Source organism: Octopus bimaculoides, chromosome 11, assembly GCF_046866305.1.
Source record: "Octopus bimaculoides isolate indiv1 chromosome 11, ASM4686630v1, whole genome shotgun sequence".
NCBI classification, from domain to species: Eukaryota; Metazoa; Mollusca; class Cephalopoda; order Octopoda; family Octopodidae; genus Octopus; species Octopus bimaculoides.
In genome coordinates, this window is record NC_142938.1 from 7,037,044 (window position 1) to 7,059,689 (window position 22,646).

General features: G+C 35.7%; 1 protein-coding gene across 2 annotated transcripts in view; it reads right to left on the reverse strand.

Annotated features, from left to right (window-relative positions):
* Nucleotides 1-347: 347 nt before the first annotated feature.
* The window catches only part of LOC106877171 (kinesin-like protein KIF16B), a 29,593-nt gene continuing 7,294 nt past the window's right edge, over nucleotides 348-22,646 (reverse strand). Inside the window, exons 2-21 of one of the 2 annotated variants that reach the window (XM_089359333.1) lie at nucleotides 18,697-18,766; nucleotides 17,729-17,782; nucleotides 14,020-14,139; nucleotides 13,027-13,143; nucleotides 12,475-12,507; nucleotides 11,642-11,694; nucleotides 10,710-10,828; nucleotides 9,764-9,833; nucleotides 8,821-8,893; nucleotides 8,343-8,410; nucleotides 7,458-7,558; nucleotides 6,748-6,861; nucleotides 6,253-6,350; nucleotides 5,469-5,543; nucleotides 4,771-4,824; nucleotides 3,733-3,792; nucleotides 2,951-3,073; nucleotides 2,688-2,739; nucleotides 1,791-1,928; nucleotides 348-486 (exon numbers count right to left, since the gene is read on the reverse strand). In XM_089359333.1, the coding sequence (XP_089215459.1) occupies nucleotides 380-486; nucleotides 1,791-1,928; nucleotides 2,688-2,739; nucleotides 2,951-3,073; nucleotides 3,733-3,792; nucleotides 4,771-4,824; nucleotides 5,469-5,543; nucleotides 6,253-6,350; nucleotides 6,748-6,861; nucleotides 7,458-7,558; nucleotides 8,343-8,410; nucleotides 8,821-8,893; nucleotides 9,764-9,833; nucleotides 10,710-10,828; nucleotides 11,642-11,694; nucleotides 12,475-12,507; nucleotides 13,027-13,143; nucleotides 14,020-14,139; nucleotides 17,729-17,782; nucleotides 18,697-18,766 (1,699 nt within the window). In that variant the 3' untranslated portion in view covers nucleotides 348-379. The remainder of the gene's footprint in view (nucleotides 487-1,790; nucleotides 1,929-2,687; nucleotides 2,740-2,950; nucleotides 3,074-3,732; nucleotides 3,793-4,770; nucleotides 4,825-5,468; nucleotides 5,544-6,252; nucleotides 6,351-6,747; nucleotides 6,862-7,457; nucleotides 7,559-8,342; nucleotides 8,411-8,820; nucleotides 8,894-9,763; nucleotides 9,834-10,709; nucleotides 10,829-11,641; nucleotides 11,695-12,474; nucleotides 12,508-13,026; nucleotides 13,144-14,019; nucleotides 14,140-17,728; nucleotides 17,783-18,696; nucleotides 18,767-22,646) is intronic. The other variant, XM_014926000.3, reaches the window with a different exon arrangement.

Here is a 22,646-nt window from a genome sequence, read left to right on the forward strand (position 1 = left end):
CGAAACCACATGGTTGCAAAACAGGCTTATTAATTACACTGCTATGCCTGTGCCTATCCTTAGGTGTGCATTTTACTAAATTGTAAAAATTTACAGAAAATTGGAAGGACAGAACCGAAGAAATGTAGAACAAATGCACAAATTTAGGCCCTGCTTATTAAGTGAAAGACTATAGTGGTCAACCACCCAGATTATTATTCCCAATTATGGTTACCAAATTGTGCTAATCCTGCAACTGAATTGGAAGCAAGAGCAATCCAGTTTTTGCCCTGCTGATACTACTGGGAGAGGTTGAAAGCTTTAAAACGCTCTCTCACTTTTTGACTTTTAGACATAATTAAGTTGTATAAAATGTTTCAATGAATTTAATTACCATGGCTTAAAGCAGAACTCTACTTACGCTTTTTAGTTCTTCACGCATTTTTGCAGCTTCTGCAGGATGGTTGAATCTGAACATATTGGTTTTACCGAGCAGAATTACAGCTCCTGTTTAAATTAAAGTGTAGTACATAGTTATACAGAAAAGAATTATATATTCAGTCCATGATAAAAATAAAAGAAATGGCACAATAACCTTAATCAGTTCTCTAATGATCAATAAATCAATCCAGCTGTGATGAGTGATACTGACCATTATAAATCGTACTTATGATATGAAGCTTTGATATCAACATAAAAAAAAATGAAATACAGAAATAATATGCACATGCAAAAAATGGATGGTATGTCTTAAAGTATAACATTGGTATTTACTTTACTGACCACATTCATCATCATCATCGTCGTCGTTTAACGTCCGCTTTCCATGCTAGCATGGGTTGGACGATTTGACTGAGGACTGGCGAACTAGATGGCTACACCAGGCTCCAATCTGATCTGGCAGAGTTTCTACAGCTGGATGCCCTTCCTAGCGCCAACCACTGTGAGAGTGTAGTGGGTGCTTTTACGTGCCAGTCAGGCGGCACTGGCGACGGCCACGCTCAAAATGGTGTATTTTACATGCCACCTGCACAGGAGCCAGTCCAGCGGCACTGGCAACGATTTTGCTCGAATGTCTTTTCACGTGCCACTGGCACAAGTGCCAGGGAGGCGACATTGGTAATGATCAACAGCCACGCTCGGAATGGTGTATTTTATGTGTCACCTGCACAGGGGCCAGTCCATCGGCACTGGCAAGAAAAATACATTTGACTAAATTTGACTGAATTTGGCAGTGGAATGGTAGAATAATTGACCATCCCAGACCTGGGCTCCTGAGTCTAACTTTACCCTCCACCTAGGCTCCTGGGCCAGAAAATAAATAGCTGCATATCAAGCTCAAGAGTAAACAATTGCAGGCAAACTAATGGACAGAATCAGCTGCATCTTCCATTTCTAAATATGGTGTTCATTATTGTTTTACCAAAAATCCAGCAGAGATGATGCTTAACCTATTTCTGCTATAGTGGGAATACAGCATGACAGGGCCAAGTTCAAAGTTGCGTGTGCATGTGTATGTTTGTGTGTTTTCTTTTTTTGCCTTATCTCGGCATTGCATGATAGTTATACATGAACGCCACTCTTATACAAGCAGTGTCATTTGTTTCCAATATTCTGCAAAAATATATCTCGCTTTGGGGAAACAAAATATTACCTAGCTTGGAAGCAGGTGAGGGTTAGCAACGGGAAGGGCATCTGGCCATAGAAAACCTGCCTCAATAAACTTTGTCCACTCCATACAAGCATGGAAAAGTGGATGTTAAAAGTAAAAAAAAAAAAAAATGATGTACATTGTAAAAACTGTAACATACCTTGCGTGAGTTTAGCTGAACCTTGGATATTAGCACCATTGATGGTACACAGGGCATTGTTGATTGGGTAGAGAGTGACCACACTGTCATCATTTTCAATAACACAATGTTCTGATTGCACATCTACTCCAGCCAACACTAGAAAATATAAGGAGCCATTTAAATTTCCAAACAAATCTTAATAATCAATTAATATGGAAAAAAAATATTGTTTGACCTCCCCACCTCCTCTACCCAAGCAAAACAGGTCGCTCTAAGAATGAGCATCATTTCTTTGATCAGGAGGAGAGTTTGATAGAAGTCAGTAAGTTCATTTGGTGTGGGGAGTCTAGAGTTTAACCGTTTAACATTCAGAATACTCTACCAAATGTAAAGCTTATTCATTCATTCATTGTTTTGAATAAAACATGCGTTATTTTGTAGCTTTGAGATTTCAATGATGTGATTGTTTATTATTTGAATGACATTGTAGGGTAGGTGTGAGAGGCCAAATCTGGTAGGTTTGAACATAAAACAGGTAGGATATTTGATTATTTGGGCTGGATATGACCAGTTTAAATGCTAAAGAGTTAATGTTTCAGGGCCTTGCCCGTTGAGAGTGATAAAAGGTAGAAACAGTAGTATTGTTATTTAGATTGGGGAAAAAGCAACATTAAGTTCAGACCACTTATTCTAGATTGTTCCTGATTAACAAGCAAGCAGTGCTTTCTCAAGAAAGGGTTGCCTAGTCACTCCAGATCCTGCCAAATCTCTCCATTGGCATAATTTGGAGGGAAAAAAAAAAGTTATCAATATCTCAGGCCACCTATGAACAAGTTTGAAATTATATATCGTGATAAAAATTAAAACAAAAAATATTACAGTAATAAAAACTAAAGAGCTGTAATATATATTCACCAATATCTTGTTCAACTTCAGCATCACCTCTGCCAATAGTCGTCTTTCCAGCCTATAGGAATGAAGCAAGCAGGTTTTTTTTTTTACTTTTCTTCATACAACAATACATTATAAACGATCAGAGCAAATTAAATTTGTTTGAAAAATGGAGAAAATTCATGTCGATTGATGTATAAATGAATAAGCTTATGAAATGGTTTAGTGAATTTACTATCAGCACTTTAACAACTTAAGAATGAAATTATAAAAAGATGAAATGTTACCTTAAGATGATAAAGCATGATACCAGTGCTTAGGATGTCATCATCAATACCAATAAGATGTGGAAGTTCAGAATCAAGAACAACACCAAGGCCTTCCTTTCTCAGAGCAAGAGTTGTTTGTTCCTATCAAGCAATATAAAGAACATAATTTAGAATCAAATCATCTACTTGATGACATAAAAGACACACAGGCATATTCGACAAACTCCAGTTACAGTAGTGTATAGTCAGGAAAAACAAAAGTTTTTCAGTGCATTAAAGGTTATGGGAAGCCCAACTTTGCAATATAGCATCTGGAGTGATTTTCTTGAGACATTTTTTAATAAAAGAAAAAGTGCATCTTATAAGCCATCATAAATGGTAAGGAACTATAATAAATAAAAAAAGTCATAATATTCATTAGAAACAATAAGTCAACAAATGATGCATTAATAAAAATAAAATTAATTTTGTCATGAAAACCTAAAATAGGCCAGAATAAAATTTAGTTTCACATCATCCACATTTTTCTAATCGTTTATTCATTTGCAACTCTTTAAGCTAAACATTAACTGCATCAATCTCAAAAGACCAAAGAATATATGGTTTTATATATATCTATATATATACCATCATCATTCTTTAACATCCATTTTCCATGCTGGCATGGGCTGGACACCTGGCAATATATATATATATATATATATATATATATATATATATATATATATATATATATATATAAAACACAAGTTAGATAAGTTATCAAAATTACTATGTCATAACAGAAATGTTCAACTCACCTGAAGTATACAGGCTGTTTCTTTCCATTTACCTGCCCATTCATCAGTTAGAACTTTCACCTGTCAAAGGTAAATGAAAAAATAAATAAATAAATGAAACAAATCAAATTCAGACATGTAATTTTGAGCAGGGAATTATTAAAATTAGAGAGCTTTCAGTCCTTAATATTCAGTATTTAGTGATGGATTGGTAGGACTGGAAGGATGGTAGACAAAAAGGGTTTACAGTATGTAGTGGTGCCTCTTTAGATTTTGAACTCAAAAGGTGCGAGGGTCAACTTGATCTTTAATCCTTTCTGAGATGATAAAGTATCAGTAATAAACTGGTAACAAGCTGGTAGAATCATTACCACATTGGACAAAATGCTTAGCAGTATTTCTTCCAGCTCTTTATGTTCTGAGTTCAAATCCCACTGAGGACAACTTTGCTTGTCATCCTTTTGGGGTTAACAGTGAAGTACTGGCGGCAAGGTGGAGGTGTGTGGTTTAGTCATTAGGGTGTTGAACTTGTAAGATTGTGGTTTCCATTCCTGAATTGGGAAACGTGTCGTGTTCTTGAGCAAAACACTTCATTTCATGTGGCCCCAGTCCACTCGGCTGGCAAAAATGAGTAATCCTGTGACAGACCAGCGTCTTGTCCATGTGGGGAATTTATATGCCAAGGGAACCAGGAAACCAGCCCTTATGAGGCGGTATGACTTGGGAAGGTAACTTGATCTTTTTTTTTGTTTTGTTTTTAAAGATGGCAAGCTGCTAGAATTGTTATTGTGCCAGAAAAAATGCTTAGTGGCATTTCTTCCAAGTTTACATTCTGAGTTCAAATGCTGCTGGAGTTGACTTTGCCTTTCATCCTGTCGGGGAATGATAAAATAAGTTCTGGGGTGAGTGTAATCAAACTACCCACTCCCCTGAAATTGTTGGCTTGTGCTAAAATTTGAAACCAATATTACCATACTTAAAAAGGGAGAAAACACAGTAAGTATGCAATGATTCTGCAAAGAATTCACATATTTCTCTGAAAGTAATTAGAAAACTTACCCTTGCTTCATTTTCATGGAGTTTCTCCTGTACTTTTGGTGTCGTGATGTTATCCTTAAACAGAAGATATTTTGGATGGGTTAATTCTAATGTAATCAAATTCATTACAAAATATTTAATAATGTTCTTATTCTACATCATGTTCTAAAACAAATCTACTTAGACCAATTCAACTTGTTCAGCTCAGTTCAAATTGTTTAGCTCAGTTCAACTTGCTTAGAGCTCATATCAACTTGCTTAGAGCTCAACTGGGACAATGGCTAATTATCCAACCATCTCGTTCTTGCTCTACCGCTAAATCTCCTGCCAGTTGGCTCGGCTTGAAGAATGTCTTGTGATTCTTTCCTGCAACATTCTAATCACATGGGTGTAGTATTGTAGCTGTGACCTCTCAATATGGAAATGTAGTGACTTGACCTGGGGCGACTCCCTGATCTCCATACTGTGCACACTGTTAAATAACGTTAACCCAGAGATGTTTTGGATAAACCCTATTTCTGCTATATGTATTCATGATTGTATGCTTTTATAAAATGAAATTACATTTTAGATAAGCCAAAAAAAAAAAACCCATTAAGATAAATGAACATTGAAGAAAATGACAACATTTACCAGAAATTAAAAGAAACTACAAACTTCAATAAAAATATTAGCAAATGGAGAAATAATTGGAGAAACCTATTGGTTTCATTACTTACAATATTTCCACCCAGCATTGCACGGAGACGAGCAATTTCAGCACGGAGTTCTCTAATCAGACGAACATTAGGATCCTGGAAAACAGAGAAAGTATATCTCTTGAGAATGCTTAATCTATAATAAATAAACTAGTAAAACAGTATTTAGTATAATCCCTACTAATGTCTCTAAAAACAAAGTGAGTATAGTTTGTACAGAAATAGCTGTATTTTTCAGCTGCCATGAAAAGAATATTTAAAAGGAAAACAATTTAAACTATTTCAATGATGACAACAAAGAACAATGTTTTCTGATTTAGGCACAAGGTTAGAAATTTTGAGTGGGAGGGTTTAATTAACTTGACTGGTATTTTATTTTATTTTACTGACCCCCAGAAGGAAGAAAGGTAAAGCTGACCTCAGTAGGATTTGAACTTGGAATATAAAGAGTCAGAATAAATAATATATGCCCTTCCTGTTACAAACTCTCTTTCACCTAAATTACACAAAAATGAAATTAACACTGACATCTCATTTTAACAGATATATTTACCAAAATTACATAAAAATATCTACAGCTGGATGCCCAACCACTACGAGAGTGTAGTGGGTGCTTTTTACATGCCACTGGCATGGAAGCCAGTCAGGCGGCACTGGCATCAGCCACGTTTGGATGGTGCTTTTTACATGCTACTGGCACAGGAGCTAATTAGGGGGGGGGGGGGCTGGCAAGTCTGGGCAGGGATAATTATATATAATTATTAATTGTGAAATTCTTTTTAAAAGGATGTAATAATATTCTAACCTCGTTTATTGTTGGTCTGTTAATTATGTTCTTTGCTCTGTTTGCATATCGTAAGGTACTCAATGTTTCACCATAGTTAACGTCTGCTGGAGATATCGCTGTAAAAAGAAATCAAAGGTTTATTTATGCCAGTGGGAAAACCTCATAACAAATTCTGATGAATGTTTTCTTGAAATGATCTGAATTTAAATTTCTGTCATATTGAAGTGTAAAAGACAAAAAAATGTCATGATTTTGTAAACTAGGAAATCCTTAATAGCTCACTGGAACTTTCAGTGTGACCCTAAGACTCTCAATCCTATTTAGTGGCCAGTAGATAAAATGTCTGTTCCCCACAGCTGTCCATTTAAAGATGTGGAAGCTCAAATAGCCTGCTTCATCACCTGACATCACTTCATCTCTTTCTTCTGGTGCATCAACAACTAGCATCCCCTTTCACTTCCAGTCCATCATCTGCTCTGCCACAAATATAAATGTTGAAGTAATATTACTTACTTGCAACCATTATGGTTCTTGAATTGCCACCAAGACTGTCTTTTAAAAGCCAAGTCAAAACGGAGTTCCGATATGGAATGAAAATACTTTTTACTTTCTTTTCAGACATCTCAGCTGTAATGAAATAAGAAATGAATATTAATCAGTTAATTGTAAGTATGAAGACTGCACTTTTACCACCAATATTATAGAATCTCTGGAAAAATTGTCTTCTACTATAGGATCAATGAAAGCGTTGTAAGTTGATTTATTAGATGAAAACTGAAAGAAGCCCATCATCACCATCATCATCATCATTTAACATGTTGAACAGTTTGACAAGGAGCTGGCAAGGCCAGTAGCTGCACCAGGTTCAATAATTGTCTGTTTTGGCATGGTTTTTATGGCTGGATGCCCTTTCTTACATCAAAGTACACGTGTGTGTGTGTGTGTGTGTGTGTGTGTCTCCTTGTTTTGATATTGTTAGATTGTTGTAAATAAATGGCATTCATTTCCAATATTCTGTAGAAGTTACATGTCAAGTTACGAGGAATTATTATCTTCCTCAGAAACCAGTAAGGGTTTGGTGACAGGAAGAGCATCCAACCAGAGAAAGTCTGCCTCAGTAAATTCTGTCCAACCCATGCAAGCATGGAAAAGTGGACATTCAGAGGATGATGATGATGATGATGATTCAATAGTGTTGAAGTTGTCATTTAGAGGAAACCTACCTAAAACTGATATTACGTTACCAAGTGTAACCAATGACTTGTTGATACTGGCTCCTTCCTTAAGTCGTTGTCCAGTTGCTCCAGTAGCATCAGCCCGTTCACTTGAAAAAGAAAACTGATTTTTAGCACAAAAAGGAATAATTGAATAAAGAAATAATATAGGATGTCATCAGTAAAATTTAATTTAATAGACTGGATGCAAACAACAATGCCTCAGCAGCAAAGAAGCCAACTATTCAGATCACTGTCAAATGTAACACTTACGCAGTCACATCGTTTAAAATTAATCATGCATTATTACAAAGCTTTGTGATTTCGATGATGTGATTATTACCTCTGCCTTAGCGAAGGCAGAGGTATTGTTTTCAGTTGTGTTTGTTTGTTTGTCTTTGGACAAAACATCTCAAGAACTGCTGGATGGATTCGGATGAAACTTTCAAGGATGTTTGGCCTCATGACTGGCATGAACTGAGTAGATTTTGGGATTGATCCAGTACCGGACAAGGATTCTGGATTATTTTTCCGGTTTCTTTACTTAATTTTTGAGAGTGGTCGGGTTCATTATTAGTATTCTCGTTTGTGAGAGCAGTCAAGTTTATTTCAGATATTCTCATTTTAAAAATCATCTCTGCCTAATCGTTGAAAGGACATTGGTGTTGCCTTGGCGAAGGCTTGCACTCTCTGAGTGCTCTTGTTTATTTTTAAAATGACAATGAATGGTAGGTGTAAAAGGTCAAAGGTGTGACCAGTGTGAAGATAAAACAGGTAGATTATTTCAGGTGGATATGGCCAGTTTAAATGCTAAAGGGTTAAATGACTAACAAAAAGAATCATGAATGATAGAATAAATCTATTTATTATAAATGAAATTAAAGGCAATCCTACCTTCCAGCTAAATCAACTAAATGAATTTTGCTGTGGATCTCACTTGGCATATCTTTCACAAACTTGGCCTAAAATAGAGCAGAGAGAAATATACTTTTATAAATATGTGTGGGGCTAAAAAATTATTTTAAATAGTAAAAAACTAATGGTGATGATCATTTAATGTCTATTTTCTGTGCTGACATGAGTGGAATGGTTTGGCAGAAGCTGGCAAGCCAGAGAGCTGCACCAAGCTCCAATTGTCTGTTTTGGCAAGCTCTCTATGGCTGGATGCCCTGTGCCTGGTAGAAATCACTGATTTGTTAAAATTGTTGATGAAAAATAAGCATATTAAATAAACGGGGGAAAAAAAAGCAAACAAATTTATCTGACCCAATACAATCAGCTACTCAGTCCAGAAATTGAACCCAGCAAATACTAGTCCACGTACCTTCACAACGTCAAGATATTAAGAAATAATAAAAGAAAATACTCTAACCTGAGTGAAAAGTATGGTAAATATAGCATGGGATCGACTGCTAACATCATTCATATTGGTGGCCGCTGTTGTCCTAATAACAAATATTTATGTGTTTAATAAAATTGCATACAAAAATTTCATAGACAACATTTTTATGTTTTGTTATTAGTTTTTAAAATAAAATCGTTTGCATAGTATTTTTAAAAGATATTTATATTCAAGATTTATATAACTTTGACTATGCAGTCATAATATTTGCATCTTCTAAACAGCAGAGTAATGGAAGCTAATAGTAGGTGAATATAACTTAGAAGTGTGCTTAATTAGTAGCCCTAATCATATTGCATCTTTCCTCATTTATCATAGGGATTTGGTTCTCATAAAACACAGTGTTAAATGAATCAGTGATAGATGAATCATCTTCACATACTTTGTAAATGGAACAACAGGTAAAGTCATTGATACCAAACTCACAACACACAGCATGTGAAGCTTTCACCTTCACATATTTTCTTGATTATCATTCATCATCATCATTTAACGTTTGCTTTCCATACTGGCATAGGTTGGATGGTTTGACTGAAAACTGATAAGCTAGGGAGCTGCACCAGGTTCCAATCTGATTTGACATGGTTTCTACAGCTGGATGCCCATCCTAATGCCAACCACTTTACAGAGTGTACTGGGTGCTTTTTACATAGCACTGGCACAGGTGTTTTTTATATGGCACCATCACCAGTGCTTTTTACATGGCACCAGCATCCAAAATAATAATATTAAACTAATATCAAATTAATTTATAATGAGAGAAAAATCATTCAACCAACTTTAATAAGTGTATTTAGTGTAGTGCTGTGCTTGAATGTAATATACTTTTCTAAATTCAAGAAAACTAATAACACATTGGAATCAATTGACAAATGATTTTATCATTTTACAGAGAAACTGAAATGCATTTTACCTGTTAATATTACCATAATCCATCAGACTCTTAATGTCATCATAGTTATGTACATAATGTTTTGATAACTCTGAAATACAAGAATAAGCGATTCATTGCAAAATCTACCTGATGTGAGTAAGTATTGTTATACATTCTTATTTATAGGTTGGTTAACTTTCTTCTTTTTTACTTCAGTTCATTCAAAGTACAATATATATATATATATATATATATATATATATATATATATATATATATATTTATTATAATAAAGGGTAAAAATCATTAAGGATTTTACCAAGGGGTCAGCATGGAAATAAAAACCTCATAGGTGAATTTTACAAATATTATAATAATTATAAACATAATTATAATAAGGGATTGGCTATAAGCCTCTCCATGTGCTAGAAGTAGACGCCAAAAGACGTTAATACCACCTTAAAAACTCCAAGAGCCTTATAGCCAATCCCTTGTTATAATTATGTATATAATTATTATAATATATATATATATATATATATATATAGTAAGAGGTGAGATGTAATATCCAGGCAGATACCAAATTCTCTGTAAAATGCCAAGACTGGTTCCTTCAGATGGTGCATTTATGGTAAATTTCCTTTAACTCTCATATATATATATATATATATATATATATATATATATAAACATACACACATGCACGCTTGCCTTCCACACAGTTTCTGTCTATCAAATTTACTTACAAGACATTGGTCAGCCCAGGACTATAGTGGAAGACACTTTCCCAAGGTGCTGTACAGTGAGACTGAACTCAAGACCACAAGGCTGAGAAGCAAACTGCTTAACCAAAAGACAAAGTTGATATTTTTTTAACTAAAAGAGAAGGAGGCTTTCACCACCTTTAATCTAAGGACCATTTTAATTCTAGAAAGTCTCTTCTTTTAGCTACAGAGTTAGTTAAAGAGACCAAAGATCTCATTACCTTGAACATAAGGACCGTCTTTGGGATGTTCTCGAACACGAAGCGTATGGAGGCCTTTATCATCAGCATGAGTTTTCTGCAGCAAATCTCGAACTTTTTCGTTGTAAATTTCTAAAAAGCTGAGAATGAGAAGTAGTTTCCAAAATATAATTAAACTCTTTCTCGTTAAAAAATTTTTTATACATTAAAAAACTTTGCAACTAATTTATGCATCACCTTTTAGTAAAGTAAAAAAATTACACTTATAAATGCAAACAAGAATGATTGAATATTACAGAGAGAGAGAGAGAGAGCAATTGTCATATGTATGTAGGTGCCTCCTTGTCTTGACATCACATGATTGCTGTAAATGAATGTCACTCAGTTCAAATATTCTGCTAAAAGTGTTTGGCCATGGGAAAATATTACCTTGCTTGGAAATAGGTAAGGGTTGGCAACAGGAAGGGCCTGGATCAGATGGAATTTGTTGAGGCAGATTTTCTCATGGCCCTTCCTGTTGCCAATTCTCACCTGTTTCCAAGCAAGATAATGCTTTCTCATGCCCAGACTTGTTTTGCACAGAACACTGGAAACAAACAACACTTCTTGTATAACAGTGATTCTCATTTACAACCATCATGTAATATCAAGACAACACAAATACACACACACTCACTCACATGCACACACACACACACACACAAATGATGGGCATCTTTCATTTTCATTTCAGAGCTACAGAAGAAAACATTTACCCAAGGTGCCACACAGTGGGATAGATCTTGAGACCATATGGTTGGAAAGTATTCTTCTTAACCACATGGTCATACCTGCAACTATACAGAATATTAATCTCTGCCCTCTGCCTCTCCTATCAACCTGACAACACACAGAAAAGAACAATACCAAATCAATTATACCAACAGTTGATCGTTCTCTCATGTTACACTTACCTGACTTCTGTTCGATAACTTGAATTACCATCAACCATCCTAGAAAATAGTTCCTGCAGAGAAACCAAACACAAAATATTCATCATCCAACAATAACAAGAAATTTTGAAATGGGATGAAATATTACTATAATCATCATCATTGTCATTGTTTAACATCCACTTTCCATGCTGCCATGGTTTGACCGAGAACTGGCAAGATGGGAGGCTGCAGCAGGCTCCAATCTGATTTGGCATGATTTCTACAACTGGATGCCCTTCCTAATGCCAACCACTCTGAGAGTGTAGTGGGCACCTTTTACATTCCACCAGCATAGGAGCCAATCAGGCGGCACTGGCATTGGCTATGTTCAAACAGTACTGTTTATGTGCCACCGGCATGGGTACCAGTCAGGGGGCACTGGCATCGTCTATGCTCAAATGGTGCTTTTTTCATGCCACCGGCACAGCTGCCGATCAGGCAGTACTGGCATCGGCCACGCTCGAAGTGGGTATATGAAGTTTAAATAGTTAAAAGATAAAAAATATAGGCACTGGTGTGGCCACACCCATAAAAACTTGCCTGGAGTGGGCTGCCCTCATCGTCCCCAACACCTTAGTTCTGCTACTGTGACACACAACTGAACAGATATTTTCTACTTCTATTTTTACTTATTTTAGCAACATCAACTAAAAAGTATCATTACAAACATATAGCTCTACCGTGCATATTATTATACAAAAAAACCCAGTGATAACAATAACAGAAATTGCTAACAATAATTAATGTTACTGTTGATGATGGATAAATATAGAATAATTATGAAAAGAGATAGAGCTTCAAACAATACTCACCTTACATATCCTTGGTATCAGCCCATGGTCATCCTGGTCATAAAATAATTAAAAGTACAAGTTATTGAATGATATAGAAGGAAAATATAATTATATTTCTTTATAATTAACAACAAACTTCAGGTCATTTGGGGCAAGTGTTTTCCTTTTACCACAGATTCCTACTGACCAATATCTTGAGAGTAACAAGAAACTGTGGATCTATTCCAACTCAATCACAGATTTTTAAAATTAATATTTTTAACTAAACAGTTTGAAACTTCGAATACTGGTATAATTTCTCACATAGAACACAGTTTACTCTGAACGTTTTTGACAAAATTTGATATTTTGGAAGCTATTTCGTGTTAAAGTTTTGTCGTGTCTAATAAAGACTTTTTTGTTGACAGAAAGTGGCATACACACTCATTACCCACTTTTGTCGCTGATCTCATTGCTTATTTACATCTGACATCTCAATACGAAATGTTGTAGCAAAAACTAGTGCTGACTGTAAGTTCTATAGGATATCTGTAGAAAAAACCTTAACAAGAATGATGATGATTGACTCACCTGGTTTCCCATCATCGTGTAACTCTTACCAGAACCAGTCTGACCATAAGCAAATACACAGGCATTGTAGCCATCATATGCTGATCGGACTACATCAAGACCAAGTGACTGGAAAACCTTAAAGAAAGAACAACAGATTTAATAAACAAACAATGGAAATATTATCTGAACTTGACAATAGCATAAAATAGACGGATCTGTCTATGCTGTTCTCCATACATACAGGCATGTCTTCTGCAGGTGCTGGTGCCACATAAAATGCACTCATACCGGTACTGCATGAACACATCCATGCCAGTGGCACATAGAAAACACCCAGCACACTCTGTAAAGTGGTTGGCATTAGGAAGGGCATCGAGCTGTAGAAACCATGCCACAATAGACAGTTGGAATCTGGCCAGCTCCTGTTAAACCATCCAACCTATGCCAGCATGGAAAACAAACATATATATATATATATATATATATATATATATATAAGCGCCAACCAATTGTGGCCAATACCAGTACCCTTTTGACTGGCTCTTGTGCCAGTGGCATGTAAAAAGCACCATCCAAACATGATCGATGCCAGGCCCGCCTGACTGGCTCCCGTGACAGTGGCATGTAAAATGCACCCACTACATTCCCCGAGTGGATGGAATTAGGAAGGGCATCCAGCTGTAGAAACATTGCCAGATCAGAGTGGAGCCTGGTGCAGCCGATGGCTCTCCAGACCTCAGTCAAACCGTCCAACCCATGCTAGCATGGAAAACAGCTGTTAAGCGATGATGATGATGATGATGATGATGACATATGTCTGTGTATATCATGTGATAGTTGTAAGCGAATGTCACGATTGTACAAGCAGTGTCCTTTGTTATCAATCTTCTGAGATATGTCTAGTCTTGGGGAAATATTACCTTACTAGGCGTAGTCATTCTAATGTCCATAGAGCTATTCTAATTTGATCACTGAATACAAATAAAGACATAAAAGATAAGCAATACTAACATGATCCTGACTGGCAAAATTTGTAGCTTTTGAGGCAGACCAAAAAGAAAAATCAAACGTGAATTCTTTCACTCTCATTGATTCCCGGCCACAATCTCCTTCTGATACTGTTTCAGGAATCTAAAAACAGAAATGGTAGACAGTAAAATATTGTAAATTAAAAACAGACAAACAAAAAAAATAATAAATAAAAAACATGCAATTCTCAGAGAACAGATGTTAATATAGAAAATATTTATAATCATGCAAACTGAAAAGAAGAATAAAAGTTATTATTAGTATTTGATTAGTAAATAAAACACAAAAAGGTTAAGAGTAAAGACCCCCTTTGGTCAAAACTGACCGTGGAATTGCACCTAGAAAATTACCCAAGTCCAGGCAAGCTTGTTTATGGAAGCCTCCCCTCTTCATACCACTGATGTTATCCAAGGGAAAGGCAAAGGCTGATACAGCTTGGCACCAGTGATGTTGTAACTCATTTCTATAGCTGAGTGAACTGGAGCAACGTGAAATAAAGTGTCTTGCTCAAGAACACAACACACAGCCCAGTCCAGGAATTGAACTCACAACCTCATGATTGTAAGTTCAATTCTTTAACCACTGAGCCATGTGCCTTTCACAACAGAACAAAATGAAGAAAATAAAACAAATGATAAATATTAATGGAAATATCTAAAATTAAAAAAAAAAAATAGTATTGCCAGTAATAAATTAAATGTTTTCAAAAGAAATTAACAGCTTGCTATCATCATAGTTTAATGTCCACTTTCCATGCTAGCATGGGTTGGACGATTTGACTGAGGACTGGTGAACCAGATGGCTACACCAGGCTCCAATCTGATTTGGCAGAGTTTCTACATCTGGATGCCCTTCCTAATGCCAACCACTCCGAGAGTGTAGTGGGTGCTTTTACGTGCCACTGGCACAAGGGCCAGTCAGACGGTACTAGCAACAGCCACGCTCAAAATGGTGTTTTTTATGTGCCACCTGCACAGGAGCCAGTCCAGCGGCACTGGCAATAATTAATATATTTTAGAATTATACCTTCCTATGTGATGATGGTCTCAGAGCTGACCTCAGAATACAATATTTTTTCAAGAATTTACTTTCTTCATCCATTAAGAACTAACCTCCTTTATTTATGAAAACAAGGGTGAAGAGTTATGAGAAGATATAGGGTGCTGAGCTGGTTTAACTGTGACAGAGCATTTAGTGTGTCGTTCTTTTACATTTCAAGTTAAAATCCTACTAGTATCGAATTGGCCTTTCATAAAATAAACAAATTGTTTCATAAAATAAATACATACAACATACTAGCCTCGTATTATGCCTATGGAAGACACGAATATTAATATTAATAGAATAATGTTTGTCTTTTATTACATTTAATTTACTTTTCAATTCATTTTAGAAATTGCTATAAACTCATACAATTATAAACTACAGATTGTATCACTATAATATGAAATTTAATCTTCATAACAGTCTGTCAAAGTAGAATTTTAGAAGTTATGAACCTCAGTTGAAAACAGAGCAGAGTAGTGTAGGAGTACAACTTTGAAATTGTGTAGCCAAGTGATTATGGTATTACATTTTGCAATCATGGGATTGCAGTTTCAATTCCCAGACAGAGTGCTGAATTGTGTTCTTGAGCAAATGCACTTAATTACTTAATTTCCTGTTGCTCCAATTCCCTCAGCTGTAAATGAGTTGCTGCAGTGGCTGAGATGTTGACTCTGCGACAGACTGTCGCCCCACTTGAGTGGGTGGGTGGGTGTCGAGGGTGGGGTTGTAATCTCAACCACTTAAACGTTGTGGAAACCAGGTTAAGTTCTGGCCTTATATGAGTCCTAAGGTTCATGACAGATCTAAGGAATACTATGCTGACCCTTATAAAGGATACATTAGTTCCAATGTAGTTGAATGTAATTTGATAAGAAAACCCTGAGAAAAATTTAAAATTAATTTGGCATTTTTAAACGTATTTTGCTTCCACAGTCAGTAGTTTTAGGGCAAAAAGCCTACAGCAAAGAGAGAGCATAAGGTCAATGTAACTGCAGTCTTTTCTTGGGGTTTTTTCATCAGCTACTGATGTGTGTGTGTGTGTGTGTGTGTGTGTTACTGTCACCTTGCCTTATCAGCTATAAGTATCAAGCAAGTAGTGTCCTATATTTTCAATCTTTCCTGACGATACGTCTGGTTTTGAGATAATATCACTTTGCTTGGAAACAGTTGAGGATTGGTGACAAGAAGGACATCCGGCCACAAAGAATCTGCCACGACAAATTCCCCCCAACCCATACAAGCATAGAAAAGTGGATGTTAAAACAATGACAATGATGACAGTGATGAGTAAATATCAACAGCAGTGGAAATCTTGTGACTGAATACAATATAAACCCTGTGATTGAGCAGGACAATCAGATTACCTTAAAAAATTGGGTAAAGATGCTCCTTGGTCATGAATAACCATGGTATTGCACCTACAAAGTTTCCCTCTGAGGTACAAGTCCGGTAAGGTTGTTTATGGAAGACCAGCCTCTTCTCTCCACACCACTGATATTATCCAAGGGAAAGGCAAAGGGGTCGATACAGCTTGGCACCAGTGATGTCGCAATTCGTTTCTACAGCTGAGTGAACTGGAGCAACGTGAAATAAAGTGTCTTGCTGAAGAACACAATACACAGCACCGTCTGGGAATCAAACTCGCAACCTCACGATTGTGAGCCTGATGCTCTAACCACTGAGCCATAACTAGTAATTCTAAAATTAAGTGGTTTATTGTTTCAGTGATACCATGTCTAGGCTTCATTTATTTTCCATACATACTTAGAAACTCTCATCTATGGCCTAATCATGATGGACATAGCAACCCATAGTAACCTATAATCGGATACGTTAGATCTTTATATGAAAGTATATGGTAAATGAATATATGCTTCATAACTAAGGCTATCATTTATAGTGTAAATAATGGGTCCTTCCTTTATATAAGAAAGAAGGAAAGATAAATAAATCTGGTAAGAAAAATAATGTTGTTGATGAAAGTGGCGAGAATGATGCAGTGAAAGGTCCTGCCCTGAGCATATACCTGTAGTTAGAAAAAAGGAAAGGAAAAAAAGGCACTTGCCCCGAAAGTCAGGGTACCCAAGGTTTTTTTATGGGGTTTTTCCATGGGCAGCTGTCAAGCGTCTCCTCCCTAATGAGGATTACACATTGTTGATTTCTTTCTTTTTTTTGTTAGTCTTGTTTACATGCAAAACCCTCACAACACACACACACACACACACATTCTTTGTTTTGTTCTGTATTGTCCATAATGTTTTACTTACTGTAAACCCTTGTGATTAATAAAGAAATCATTATTATTATTATTATTAATTATTATTATTATTATTATTATTATTAAGATGGTGAACTGCCAGAACAGTTAGCATGCCATGCAAAATGCTTAGAGGCATTTACCCATCTCATGTTCTGAGTTAAAATTCTGCCACGGTCAACTTTACCTTTCATCCTTTTGGGGTCGATAAAATAAGTACCAGTTGAGCACTGGGGTTGATGTAATCGACTTGTCCCCTCCCCTACAATTGATGCCCTTGTGGCAAAATTTCAAACCATTATTATTATTATTATTATTATTATATTATCATGTTAATCTGAAAAAAAAAAATACAATTAAACAACATGAATGCTGAACCAAGATTACCTTACTACAGTTTTTTTTGCGTTTTGATCTTACTGGTCCCAAGTATTGACGTATCTGTTGTTTTATCATTGAAAATAAGTTATGTGGATGTTTAGTCCAAAAATGAAAAAAAATATATATATATATTTCCAACAACTTACAATTACAAAATATTTTCACAGGCATTTTTTATTTTTTTGGACTTAAATATGATATTAATTCGGTTATAGATTATGCTCATTAAATTTGGTTCTTGGAGACACTAGTTTCATGGAATAACATTTCCACTTACGATAATACTTTGAAGTCTGGTAACTCCTTACTACCTTCCAAATTTCATCCCTTATCTCACTGGTTCTCAACCAGGATACATATGCCCTTTAGGGGTCCATGTAAGATTTTGTCATTAAAATATATATACAATAAATTGGTCATATTTCTATAATACACAAAATATTTTAACAATTTTTTTATACAGTTCTTAATAAAAATTTGATTATAAATATACAATAAGGGTTTGTTTTTTTTTCATCAAATAGCTATGAGGGTTTGCCCGAGGAAAATAGGAGTCAAAGGAGTCCATAGGCAAAAAAATGGTTGAGAATCACTGCCTTAGTCATTTATTTCCAATATTCTCTGAAAACATGCCCAGCCATGGGGAAATATTAGCTTACTTAGAAACAAATAAGGGTTGGTGACAAGAACAGCATCTGGTTGTAGAAAATATATCTCAGTAAACCTTGTCCAACCCATGCAAACATGGAAAAGCAGATGTTAAAATGATGATGATGCAGCCAAGGCATCCAACATTTTAATAAGTTATTGTGTACTCTGCTACAACAAAACGAAGACAATGCTTTGCATCTTTATTAAATCAAATAGTAGCTTAATCTGTTCATAATTAACCTTACAAAACCTTATTAGTGTTACGATGTGGTTGTTATAATGTCCATTACATAGTCAATAATACAAGTAAATCTTTCACTGACCTTGTTATTTATGATTGTGGTTTTATTGTCCTCCATAGAGATTATAAACTTGCTATCAAGTTCTTCCTCTCTGAAAATGGAAAAAAAAAAATATCAATAACTGTTATAATTTAGTTCCGTAAAAAGCTGAAATATAAATAAATTACCTCACATATTTTAATATATCTCAGATATATATATACAACACAAAAGACCACTGTATGATCCTTGTTGAAACTGCAGAGGCTTTGGAAGTTACTTATTTTCATACCATTAGTGTTTAATGAATAGCTGCATTTGGGCCCCTAAAAATGTAGCTAATCAATTACCTGTAGTTCTTGCCACTAATGATTGACAAAAGGACAGATGTAATCAGCTTTATTAGCTTGCAGCTGTTTTACTCAGAACTGAGTGTTTGTGCAATACCCAATAGCTTCCTCAGAGCCATTAAAATGAAATACAGTAATACCTCACTTTACATTTGAATGCAAATATGTTAATTGCCATTGTGTATACCACAGGAGAACGGTTTCTCTTTTATGACAAATATGTGTTTATAATACACTCAATTCATTATTGCAAGGGATTCTGGGACATTGGTGTTTTAACACGTGTCTTGTCAGCCAGAAGTACCAAGACTTAAGAATGTAACATGAACTGGTGTCCTGTTTACAATTTCAGTAAATAAACTGTTCACAGGCTCATACTGATATCTGCCAGCCAAAATTCTTTTCTGCTCTAGGCACAAGGCCAAAAATTTTGGAGGAGGGGGGGCCAGTCGATTAGATCGACCCCAGTACTCAACTGGTAATTAATTTATCAACCCTGAAAGGATGAAAGGTAAAGTTGACCTCGGGGGAATTTGAACTCAGAACATAAAGACAGACAAAATACTGCTAAGCATTTCGCCTGGTGTGCTAACATTTCTGCCAGCAGCCAATATTAACACTTAAGACATCTGTACAATCCTCCACTTCTTAAGTATTATCTCTGTAAATTGCTAAGTCCTGAAAATGTGCAGTACTTGAGACAAATTATTCAGCAAATTATTTTTTGTCATGTGATTAACCAAATCTGCATAAACGTCTTTTATCCGTACACACACATGTGTGTGTGTGTGTGTGTGTGTGTGTGTGTGTATGTGTGTGTTTGCATTTATCTCATGCACATAAATATAATCATTTTCCAATTTTCTATAATATTATTTTTTTTTTCAGTCTCAATAGAGGGGTAAGCTGTGTCAATGGTCTTTTCAGGACCTCAAGGCCTGTGAGATTGTCAGTTACCGTTCCTCTTAAACAGTTACAGCTGCTGGAAATTAAAGAACAGGTGGGGAGGAGAGATTGTAGAGGGCTGAAATTCTGGTGTAGAAAGGAATGAGTAAAGTAGTTAATGTGAGGCCTAGGGGAGGGCACAATGACACAATATATGTGATGAATGGGACACAAGTGGGTTGGTAGTGGCACAAAAGTAGTCCACTCTGGGGAGCAGAGGCCACTGTAGTAGCCAATACCTGTGAGCCAGCAGTTGTTAGCAAATAACTTCAACTTAGCTAATGTCTGTGTGTCTCAACAAATTTTGTTTTCCTCATGTCTATAATATTCAGTCCCCTAAACCTTTTCAATTTTTAGGCCCCCTTCTTTTCCTTCTTTGTAGTTATTTTATGCTACAGTGGCCTCAAGCTTTGTTTGGGATAAACCCATAAAAAAACAAGAGCACTCAGAGAGCGGAAACCTCCGCCAAGGCAACACCAACATCCTCTCAACAATTAGCTGGAGATGATTTTTAAAATGAGAATATCTGAAATAAACTCGATTGTGCTCACAAACGAGAATACTAAAAATAAACCTGGCTGCTCTCAAAAATTAAGTAAAAAACAGGAAAAATAATCCAGAATCCTTATCCAGTATCGGATCGATCTCAAAATCTAATCAGCTCGTGCCAGCCACGAGGCCAAACATCCCTGAAACTTTCATTCAAATCCATCCAGCGGTTCTTGAGATATCTTGTCCACAGGCAAACAAACAAATACAACTGAAAACAATACCTCCGCCTTAGCAAAGGCGGAGGTAAAAATGAGAGATGATCTTTTGCTGATGCCCTAAGTTCCACATGGAGTCGCAGACTGGTGCAAAAGTATTATATATTAATAGAGTTAAAAAAGGTGCATAGAAAAGCCTAATTAGAAGATTTTTCAAATTTATGAATCAAATAATGAATTTAGTAAGAAATATGATGTTGGAATTAGTGCAAGATGCCAGCCTTAGCCATTCAAGAGACAAAAACTTTGTATATGTGGACCAACAGACACAATAGAAAAGATTTGTAGATATCTGTTGTTATATTTTTCTTCTTCTGTCATATGTTGTCACAACTACAATGAAAATCAAAATAACTGACAATAACAATATCTTTAAGATCAAATATAACATTTAAATGAAAATAAGAAAACAAAAATCTATTAAACTGTCTCTATTGGGTCTGACAAGTTTTCCTGGTGCATGTACGGGGGATATGGGAACTGAAAGGTGGGGAGAGGAAAATTGAATGAGTCAGCTATCTGTGAGCTGTTTATGAAGTTAATGACACATAATTAGCAACATTTCCTTGTATAATGATGACCTTTCCCACTATATGCTTTCCATGACAATTCACGGCTTGCTTAAGCTCTCTTTCTCTTCTACCAACTGAACAAGAACAATTTACTTCAGTAATGGAAATAATAACAATACCACTATTGGCAGTGTGTAGACTAATTTCGTTATGGTGACTTTGTAAATAATCAAGGAAGTTAAATAAATACAGACATTCTGAATAACTATGTGCCTATTATATGTACCATATTTTACTTGGCATAAAAGACACGCTTGCATCTTAAATGCACCTCAATTTCAGTAGCATGTCTTCAGGAAAAAGAACCTCAGGGATAAAATTAACATGAGAAGCCCAATTTTACATATAGAACCTGGGGTGATTTTTATGAGACGACTTTGTTTTTGGTAAAAAAAAAATGTGTTTTATATGCCATCAAATATGGTAACAAACCATATAACAGGATACAGAAACCTACAAAAGGAAGGATGTTTGCAAAACGGACACAAAAAAATCTACAATAGAGAATATATATACTATATATCTATACTATATATTAGAGATGTTGTTCAGATAAATAATCCAGTGAATTAATAAATCAACCATTGAAATTTTCAATGTGTCATTATTTTAGCTATAAGTACCAATTTAAAACAAAAAAAAAGATAAATGAGAAATCTACTGTCTTTCATGTCTTTAATTGGTGCTTATTTCTAAAATTCCTGTTCTCACCAGGTTATTCTGTACTAGAAAACGAAGAGCAAAATTAGGACAGCTATAACCATTAATGCCTTTTACTCTGTGACTTTGACAGCTCAATAAATCATATCCTAACTCTACACCTAACATACAGATGCAGGCAGGCATGGCTTGTGTGGTTAAGACACTCACTTGACAACCATGCAATTTAGGGTTCAGACCGACTGCATGGCACCTTGGACAAGTGTCTTCTGCTATAGCCCTGTGCTGACCAATGCCTTGCGAGTGAATTTGGTAGACGGGAACTGTGTGGAACCTCATCATATGTATATAATGTATACATGTATATATACATATGTGTCTGTGTGTGTGTGAGTGTTTGTCCCTCCATTGCTTGATAACTGGTATTGGTTTATTTACATCCCTGTAATTTAGTGGTTCGGCAAAAGAGACCGATACAATAAGTACCAGACTTAAAAACAAAAAAACCCAAAATCCATAAGTAAGTATTGGGGTCAATTTGTTTAACTAAAACCCTTAAAAGTGGTACCCCAGCATGGCTGCAGTCCAATGACTGAAACAATTAAAAGAAAGTAATTAAAGGTAAGACCAAATTAGGTGGAGCTGAGCCAATAACTGAAATAATCTAATGGCTTCGATTGAGGTAATTCAAATAGGTA